Below are 9,628 nucleotides of genomic sequence, written 5' to 3'. Positions count from 1 at the left end.
AAAGTTGTTAATATTATGTTGTATGAGCCACTGTTTGAACAAGCTGCCGGTAATCTCGGACCTCATATGTACATCAGACACGTAGAAGATGATGGCGCCGCTGAACATGGCATGCCATCTTTGCTCAAATGGCTTTCTGTGTCTACTCTTTCTAGGGTTTTTTGTGAGTAATGTAACTCCTGATGACATATGATCGGGAAATTTTATTGAATCTCTGACCAGACTGTGGAGACTTGGACAGACATGGATCGATTCTGCCTTTTTTCCACCCTCATTACCATCATTTTTGTCGTGTCAGATTTTGTCGTGTCCTCGTTGGCGGAAGCGGTGGAGGCGTCGAAAGCGTGGTGGACGTCGTCTGAGAATCTGACGGTTTGTCCCTCTGGGATGTGTAGCAAATTCATAACCTTATGGTTCTGGTCCATCAGAAGTAGAATTATAAACATGTAAAGTTTCCTCTGTGTCAGAGCCGCATCGCAGTCCATTTTTCTCTGGATTAAGCTAATGACTCCCTCAGCTGACGTCACTTGGTTGGGCAAAAAAAATTTAAAAATTCTGACAAAACTGACTCGAAAAGCCTAAATAATGCATGTTTGTATAAAACGTTTAAACGAGTTTCTCTTATGTTTCTCTCATCATCGGTTCAGGGGAGGCTAACCTGCTGTTTGCTCTTTAATGGATTTTAGCACCTTCACGTGCGGTGCCCTTTCTGACCGGAAGGAGGCAGCAGAACACAAAACTGTGTCCGACTCTGCCAGAATTAAACCGAAGAAGAAGAAGAAGCTAGCTGGACGGAAACGCATGTAGCAACACATTTAAGCTTCTGTGGAGGATTTTCCTGCTGACTCAGGATTAAACTGATGGAGACAAACTTTGTGATGGAGCAGTGAGTGAGGATGAGAATATTTAAGCCAAAGGTTCCGGCTGCAGCCTGTTTAAGTTGCTGCAGTTCCGCCGAAGCCACCGTTAGCTGAACTTTGTTGTGACCTTTTTCTTCTCCAGGTGAGGATGTGACTGGACCGTGGGTGGTGTGGAGCCCCTGGAGGGACCGCGGATCGGCGGCTCCGGGATGGAGACCTGGACCCCTAATCCCCGAGCGAAACCGTTCATCCCGCGCCAGCAACGGAGCTGGTACCTCACCTGGAAATACAAGCTGAGCAACAAGAGGGCGGTCCGGAGGTTCTGTCAGGTCAGTTCGGTTCAGTTCTGGCGTCTCCAGGCTTGGTCTAGTCCGCTTCTCTCGTTGGTGATGCTGTTCTCACCGATAATCTAGAATCCAACATAAAGCGAGGAGCAGTAAACAGTCAGAGGATCCACTGAAACCCGAACTCCACAGAAATGTTCCGAGTTCTCCCAGGTTCTGGACCCTCGTCTGCTCCTACAGCAGGAACCTCAGGGCTCGGGCTTCAGCCCGGGCAGGGAGGCGGGACATGGAAGCTGCCTGCGTCCTTCAGTGATGGGAGCTTCAGTTCTTTTAGGAGAACGGGTTCTCACGGCTCGGTTCGCTAAAACGAACCGGCTACTTCAGCTCTCGCATTTCTTTGTTTTTAAAATGATCTCATCAGCAGACAATGACGTAAAACGCGTGAAATTATTGAACGATCTACAAACTCATCAACACTTTATTATTAAAGGGAGGCTAGGCAGAGTGGAGTCTCCAGCTGTCATAGGGCTGCATTATACAATAGAATAAACTTTATTGATCCCACAGTGGAGACATCGCCACACACAGCAGCACCAGCACTACAGAATAACTACTAGATAAATAATAACAAGGTTCATGCATGTACATACAGGCAGTAATCCAGTATTGTAACCTTCAACCACTAAAAACCTCGAATGCAAAGTTAAAACCAACACTGTGCAGCATACCAGGGGTGTAACGGTACGCTAAAATCCTACATTTCTTATCTGAAGCGGCTCCTACAGTCAGCAGAAGCAGGTGTCATCACGGGCTGCTGATCTAACGTGATGTCTTTATTTATTTTACAGGTTATTAGCGCAGCTATGAGTGTCACGCTCATACAGACACGTGTTGTTTGACTGTTGATGCTCCATGTTTTTGTTTCTACAGTGAGCCTTAAAAACACCTCACACCGCCCAGAGGTTCTTCTCTAAACTTATATAAATAACGAGCTTCCTCAACGCCGTGTGTTTGTTGTAGGATGAAAACTTTACATCAGTTGTCCCATGGGAAGTTCAACAGACGTGTTTGTTTACATTTGTGCCGCTGCATGCGTGCAGTGTGAGAAAAGGGAGGGGGGGCGACGCTCTGTTCAGTGTCTTGCTGAACCAGACGCTGTCCCTGCTGCTGGAGCCTGTAGAGACGCTGTCGCTGCTGCTGGAGCCTGTAGAGATGCTGTCCCTGCTGCTGGAGCCTGTAGAGACGCTGTCCCTGCTGCTGGAGCCTGTAGAGACGCTGTCGCTGCTGCTGGAGCCTGTAGAGACGCTGTCCCTGCTGCTGGAGCCTGTAGAGACGCTGTCGCTGCTGCTGGAGCCTGTAGAGACGCTGTCGCTGCTGCTGGAGCCTGTAGAGATGCTGTCCCTGCTGCTGGAGCCTGTAGAGACGCTGTCGCTGCTGCTGGAGCCTGTAGAGACGCTGTCGCTGCTGCTGGAGCCTGTAGAGATGCTGTCGCTGCTGCTGGAGCCTGTAGAGACGCTGTCGCTGCTGCTGGAGCCTGTAGAGACGCTGTCGCTGCTGCTGGAGCCTGTAGAGATGCTGTCCCTGCTGCTGGAGCCTGTAGAGATGCTGTCGCTGCTGCTGGAGCCTGTAGAGATGCTGTCCCTGCTGCTGGAGCCTGTAGAGACGCTGTCGCTGCTGCTGGAGCCTGTAGAGACGCTGTCCCTGCTGCTGGAGCCTGTAGAGATGCTGTCCCTGCTGCTGGAGCCTGTAGAGACGCTGTCCCTGCTGCTGGAGCCTGTAGAGATGCTGTCGCTGCTGCTGGAGCCTGTAGAGATGCTGTCCCTGCTGCTGGAGCCTGTAGAGACGCTGTCCCTGCTGCTGGAGCCTGTAGAGACGCTGTCGCTGCTGCTGGAGCCTGTAGAGATGCTGTCGCTGCTGCTGGAGCCTGTAGAGACGCTGTCCCTGCTGCTGGAGCCTGTAGAGATGCTGTCGCTGCTGCTGGAGCCTGTAGAGATGCTGTCCCTGCTGCTGGAGCCTGTAGAGACGCTGTCCCTGCTGCTGGAGCCTGTAGAGACGCTGTCGCTGCTGCTGGAGCCTGTAGAGATGCTGTCGCTGCTGCTGGAGCCTGTAGAGACGCTGTCGCTGCTGCTGGAGCCTGTAGAGACGCTGTCGCTGCTGCTGGAGCCTGTAGAGATGCTGTCCCTGCTGCTGGAGCCTGTAGAGACGCTGTCGCTGCTGCTGGAGCCTGTAGAGATGCTGTCGCTGCTGCTGGAGCCTGTAGAGATGCTGTCCCTGCTGCTGGAGCCTGTAGAGACGCTGTCGCTGCTGCTGGAGCCTGTAGAGATGCTGTCCCTGCTGCTGGAGCCTGTAGAGACGCTGTCGCTGCTGCTGGAGCCTGTAGAGACGCTGTCCCTGCTGCTGGAGCCTGTAGAGATGCTGTCCCTGCTGCTGGAGCCTGTAGAGACGCTGTCCCTGCTGCTGGAGCCTGTAGAGATGCTGTCGCTGCTGCTGGAGCCTGTAGAGATGCTGTCCCTGCTGCTGGAGCCTGTAGAGACGCTGTCCCTGCTGCTGGAGCCTGTAGAGACGCTGTCGCTGCTGCTGGAGCCTGTAGAGATGCTGTCGCTGCTGCTGGAGCCTGTAGAGACGCTGTCCCTGCTGCTGGAGCCTGTAGAGATGCTGTCGCTGCTGCTGGAGCCTGTAGAGATGCTGTCCCTGCTGCTGGAGCCTGTAGAGACGCTGTCGCTGCTGCTGGAGCCTGTAGAGATGCTGTCGCTGCTGCTGGAGCCTGTAGAGACGCTGTCGCTGCTGCTGGAGCCTGTAGAGATGCTGTCCCTGCTGCTGGAGCCTGTAGAGACGCTGTCCCTGCTGCTGGAGCCTGTAGAGATGCTGTCGCTGCTGCTGGAGCCTGTAGAGACGCTGTCCCTGCTGCTGGAGCCTGTAGAGATGCTGTCCCTGCTGCTGGAGCCTGTAGAGACGCTGTCCCTGCTGCTGGAGCCTGTAGAGATGCTGTCGCTGCTGCTGGAGCCTGTAGAGATGCTGTCCCTGCTGCTGGAGCCTGTAGAGACGCTGTCCCTGCTGCTGGAGCCTGTAGAGACGCTGTCGCTGCTGCTGGAGCCTGTAGAGACGCTGTCCCTGCTGCTGGAGCCTGTAGAGACGCTGTCGCTGCTGCTGGAGCCTGTAGAGATGCTGTCCCTGCTGCTGGAGCCTGTAGAGACGCTGTCGCTGCTGCTGGAGCCTGTAGAGATGCTGTCGCTGCTGCTGGAGCCTGTAGAGATGCTGTCCCTGCTGCTGGAGCCTGTAGAGACGCTGTCGCTGCTGCTGGAGCCTGTAGAGATGCTGTCCCTGCTGCTGGAGCCTGTAGAGACGCTGTCGCTGCTGCTGGAGCCTGTAGAGATGCTGTCGCTGCTGCTGGAGCCTGTAGAGATGCTGTCCCTGCTGCTGGAGCCTGTAGAGATGCTGTCCCTGCTGCTGGAGCCTGTAGAGACGCTGTCGCTGCTGCTGGAGCCTGTAGAGACGCTGTCGCTGCTGCTGGAGCCTGTAGAGATGCTGTCCCTGCTGCTGGAGCCTGTAGAGACGCTGTCGCTGCTGCTGGAGCCTGTAGAGATGCTGTCCCTGCTGCTGGAGCCTGTAGAGATGCTGTCCCTGCTGCTGGAGCCTGTAGAGATGCTGTCCCTGCTGCTGGAGCCTGTAGAGACGCTGTCCCTGCTGCTGGAGCCTGTAGAGATGCTGTCCCTGCTGCTGGAGCCTGTAGAGACGCTGTCCCTGCTGCTGGAGCCTGTAGAGATGCTGTCGCTGCTGAAGGGATCAAAGGAACAGCGTTAGGCTGGTGTAAATCCTACCTGTCTGATAGATTTCATTTTGTAAATGTACATGACAAATCTTCATGCTCCAGGGTTACCTGTGGAGTACCACAGGGTTCAGTGCTTGGACCAATTCTTTTTACTATATATATGCTCCCAATTGGTAAAATCATTAGACAGCATGGGATAAACTTCCACTGTTATGCTGACGATACTCAGTTATATTTATCCATTAACCCTGATGAACCTAATCGGTTGGGTAGATTACAGGCTTGTCTTGAGGACATAAAACATTGGATGACTCTAAACTTTTTACTTTTAAATCAAGACAAGACGGAAGTTCTCATCTTTGGACCAGAAATCCAGAAAAGGAAATTGCTTAGCCAATCGCCTGACCTGAATGGCATTACATTAATCTCAGAGAACAAAGTAAGGAACCTTGGTGTTATCTTTGACCAGGACATGTCATTCAAATCCCAGGTTAAACAGGTTTGTAGGATTTCCTTTTTCCACCTTCGGAATATTGCTAAGATTAGAAGCATCCTTTCCAGGAGTGATGCTGAAAAACTAGTTCATGCATTTATGACATCAAGACTGGATTACTGTAATCCATTACTCTCAGGAAGTCCACAGAATGTAGTTAAAAGTCTTCAGCTTGTCCAAAATGCTGCAGCTAGAGTTCTGATGAGAATTAAAAAGAGAGATCATATTTCTCCTTTCTTAGCTTCCCTACGTTGGCTACCTGTTAAATTCAGAATAGATTTTAAGATCCTTCTTCTCACATATAAAGCTCTTAATAATCAAGCTCCATCATACATCAGTGATCTGATTGTTCCATACGTTCCTAACCGAGCACTTCGCTCTCAGACTGCAGGTCTACTGGTGGTTCCCAGAATACCTAAAATTAGAATGGGCGGCAGATCTTTTAGTTATCAGGCTCCTCTCCTGTGGAACCAGCTCCCAGCTTTAGTCCGTGAGGCAGACACTTTGTCTACTTTTAAGAATAGGCTTAAAACATTTTTATTTGATAGGGCCTATGGTTAAAATCTGATGTTAGCCTAAATCTGGACAAGTGGGGGAGTAGAGGGAGGTGGAGTGTACAGTCGGTAAAGACGGCTCTCCCTTGCCCTGACTCCAACATGCCTCCATCTAAAAGGCTATTTTATCCAGAGTTATCTCTGTAGTTATGCTGCTATAGGCTTAGACTGCTGGAGGATACACTGACCACTTTCCACACTCTACTGCTTTCTTCTACAGTCTGCTCTTTAACTGTATTATTTCCTGCTATTTCAGCTGTTAACTTTATTTTCTCTCTAAGTGTTTTTCTCCCCAGAAGAAGCTACAACGATGTTCTGCTGAGCTGTGGTGGCCTCATGGAGGGGGCCATCGTCTAGCACACTGCTGCTAACTACTTAAACATTCTCCCTCTCCTGATAATAACTTTTTACTTTCCTTGACGTTGGATGTGCTACTACTAGTTTACCCGTTTAATTATAGATCCACTAGGATAAATACAATAAAGTTTATCTCTCACCTAATAGAATATTTACTAAGAAATCACAATGTAACTATAGAAACATTACTTTGTGTGTGTGTGTGCGTGTGTGTGTGTGTGTGTGTGTGTGCGTGCGTGCGTGCGTGCGTGCGTGTGTGCTCTGTCTTTTCGATACCCAGTGAGTCATCAAGTCAGTGACTCGATGCAACCTGCTGGGTTCCTTATATAGGAATCTCGTTACTGACTGGCTTAATGACCTGACCTGTACTGTTTACTGTGTGAAGGTCCTTGAGACGACTCTGGTCCTGATTTGGCGCTTTATAAATAAACGGGGCTGCAATGCAGTGGAGTCGATGAAGCATCACCATGGCAACGCACCATGAAAACGCATCTGGCCCCAGAGACGACCACATTTCTTTTAATTATATAGATGCAACAATATGTCCTGAACTTGGCTGTAGACATCAAGGGTTATGTCCCGGGAGTGCAGGCTTGAGTGGAAGTCCAGCTACTGAAGTTTGGGCCTTCATCATTTATGCACTCACCATTAAGACGTGTCCCATTGGGCTTTAGACTCATAGAAGCATTCTGGGCTGAAAATGAGGGAATAAAGTCATTAATGATAGTGCCAACCACCGGCGGTTCTGGTAATGACACTTTCAACAGCAAACCTGGATTCTTCTCCTCAGGCCGGAGCGGTTCTGTTCCTCCTGATCACCGTCATCATCAACATCAAACTGATTCTGGACACGAGGAGAGCAGCAAGTGAAGAGGCAGCTCGGGAGTATGGTGAGTCTTAGAACTTGTAAATGTTCTGGTAAAGACCATAAAGTTCTAACTGGACCGGCTTCAGCTGGCCAGTACTACCTCAGAACCAGACTTTTGACCTAAGTGCTGTCTGAGGGGCTGAACTGGGTCCTGAGCCAGGTCTGACTCGGCTGGATCCCAGAATTTTACTATGTTTTCTTTCTGTGAAGAATCTGTTTATTTCATTGTTCTAACCCTCTGGTTCTGGTTGTGGTTCTGATTCTGCCGGCTTCTAGAGGATGTGATTCCCAACATGGAAACACCACGCCGATCAGCCGGTGGACGCCGGGTTCTGGACATTGAGGTCTACTCCAGCCGCTCCAAAGTCTATGTAGCTGTGGATGGAACCACGGTGAGTTTTAGTCGGGTTTCATGAACACCAAGTTACTGTACTTCCCATCTGTACTGGGCTTGGCCGGCGTTACCGTACACAGCCGGTGTCAGTTCCTATACCGTCATGAAAACAAGTGCGTGTAGGAGACAAAGATTAAAAATAAAAAATGAACTAAAGGTAAATAAGTTATTTAATGTATAGAACAGAAGCGTGGTTGAGTTTTCAGTTTTACTTCAATAGTTTAAAATGTCCTGTCCAACTTTTAGAGACGTTCCATGAAGTTTATGAACGTGATGTCCTCTCGTGACGGCACGGAGAAAAATGGCAGCTTGTGCACCAGCTGACTTGGACCGTGTCCAAATTCTCGGGTTGCATGTTCATGAGTACCCTTCCTAAACGGTCTCAGGAGAACGTGTTCTTCTGTGACCGTTTAGACCGGGGGCGTTTCTCAATGCCAAGGAACCTTGCCTTGATGTCTTGGCCCCGCCCCGGTTACCTAGGAGATACGTCATCAGGAACCGCCAAGGCATGTTCCCATGTTCATGTTCCACTGAGGCGTGTGTTCTCCGTTTGTTAGCCGTTTAGCTAGCTGAGCAAGGATACACGCGAGGTGTCTTGCAGCCTAGCCTTGGTCAAAAATTACCCACAATACACCGCGTTCTTTTCAAAAGGATGGCGAATCAGAAGCCGGCAGCTACTTCGGGGTACGTCACTGGTCTTAAAATCCAACCTCATGAGCATGCCACCCCTGATTTTGGACACGGCCTTGGTGTCTAAAAATAACACGGCCTTTGCAGCTTGGGAGTATTCTGGCTTGAAGCAAACTTAAAAGAGAGCCAGTAAACACTAATGAGGTCATTTGTGCAACAAAAGTTGACGACGAAAAATGCACGCCCCATCAGAACATCAGAGGAGCGAGCCGTAGCTGAGGTAGCAGCCTTCTGTCTGGAGTGGTGTGGTTATTAAAACAGACGACGTGTTTTCTGGTGGAAAAATAAGCTGCCAACCTTCCCCAGATATCGCGACTAGCCTCAAATAACCGCGTTTCTGCCACCAGCTCATTGAAGCGGGATTTCAGCAGGCCGATGTTGAAGCCAAAATAGGTAAACATGCTGGTTTTTCAGGCAAAAAAAAGTTTTTACAAGCTGCTTTTTAAAAAAGTTAATATTATGTGGTTTTTTTTTAGTAATAATGTTTGTTATTTAGTTTCTGAACGAAGAAAGTCCAAAACAACAGCTCGGTTTTTCCACTTGAGGCTTACGTCATCATTTATAAATTAGTCCCAGTAATGCTGTAGAGGGGTGTCCCGATAGAACTTGTTCACTTCCGATACGATACCGATATGGCAGCCTTCCGTATTGACCGATACCAATATCAGTTCGATACGATATCAGCACAAATCATACAGACTTTTACCTGTTTCGTAGTGTGGAATGTATGAAAGCCTTGATCAGGTGATACTACTCGGTCGGAGAACAAGAGCCAATAACAGTAAGTATGAAAAAAAGGACCATTTTTTCTTAACCATTGTTTCAAAATTGTGAACCTTAACAGACCGCTTACATCGGAGATTTTTGATGCCGTCCGATATAATCCGATACAGTGTTTTTGAGCCAATATGGAATTACTTCCGATATCGATATCTAAATGGGACATCCCTAATGCCGTACACCTTGGTAAAATGTCGAGGAAGCAGGATGGTATTAAAATTTGGATACCGCCCAAACCTAGTCTGAACCAACATAAATCACACAAACACATTCTATAAAGGAGCTATTTATTGCTGCTTTTCAGAGAATTTGCTTAGAAAGCATAAAATGTCAGTAATCAGGACACTTTACCACAGAGCAAACACAACAGAAGAAGAGTAACGCAGACAAGAGCACCAACACATACAAAACGCTTTAAACACCTGTGGGTACCCAACATGCGCAATTAACAAAGCATCAAGTAACAACAAAGAGAAAAGACGAACCAAAACAAAAAACCAGAAAGCACAGAGCCTAAACCACTGATAACCCTTCCAGCAATGAAAACACACAACTTACACACACCAACAAAACCATAAA

At 49.1% G+C, this 9,628-nt stretch overlaps 1 protein-coding gene across 2 annotated transcripts in view; it reads left to right on the top strand.

The window, feature by feature from the left end:
- Positions 1-752: 752 nt before the first annotated feature.
- pomgnt1 (protein O-linked mannose N-acetylglucosaminyltransferase 1 (beta 1,2-)) overlaps positions 753-9,628 on the top strand; it is a 33,492-nt gene continuing 24,616 nt past the window's right edge. The window contains exons 1-4 of one of the 2 annotated variants that reach the window (XM_015940571.3): positions 753-886; positions 1,003-1,189; positions 7,108-7,207; positions 7,462-7,577. In XM_015940571.3, coding sequence (XP_015796057.1) covers positions 1,070-1,189; positions 7,108-7,207; positions 7,462-7,577 — 336 coding nt within the window. In that variant the 5' untranslated portion in view covers positions 753-886; positions 1,003-1,069. Of the gene's footprint in view, positions 891-1,002; positions 1,190-7,107; positions 7,208-7,461; positions 7,578-9,628 lie in introns of both variants that reach the window. The other variant, XM_054734480.2, reaches the window with a different exon arrangement.

The sequence above is a fragment of the Nothobranchius furzeri genome, chromosome 8, assembly GCF_043380555.1.
Source record: "Nothobranchius furzeri strain GRZ-AD chromosome 8, NfurGRZ-RIMD1, whole genome shotgun sequence".
Taxonomy (NCBI): domain Eukaryota; kingdom Metazoa; phylum Chordata; class Actinopteri; order Cyprinodontiformes; family Nothobranchiidae; genus Nothobranchius; species Nothobranchius furzeri.
This window is presented reverse-complemented; position numbering and strand designations above follow the sequence as displayed.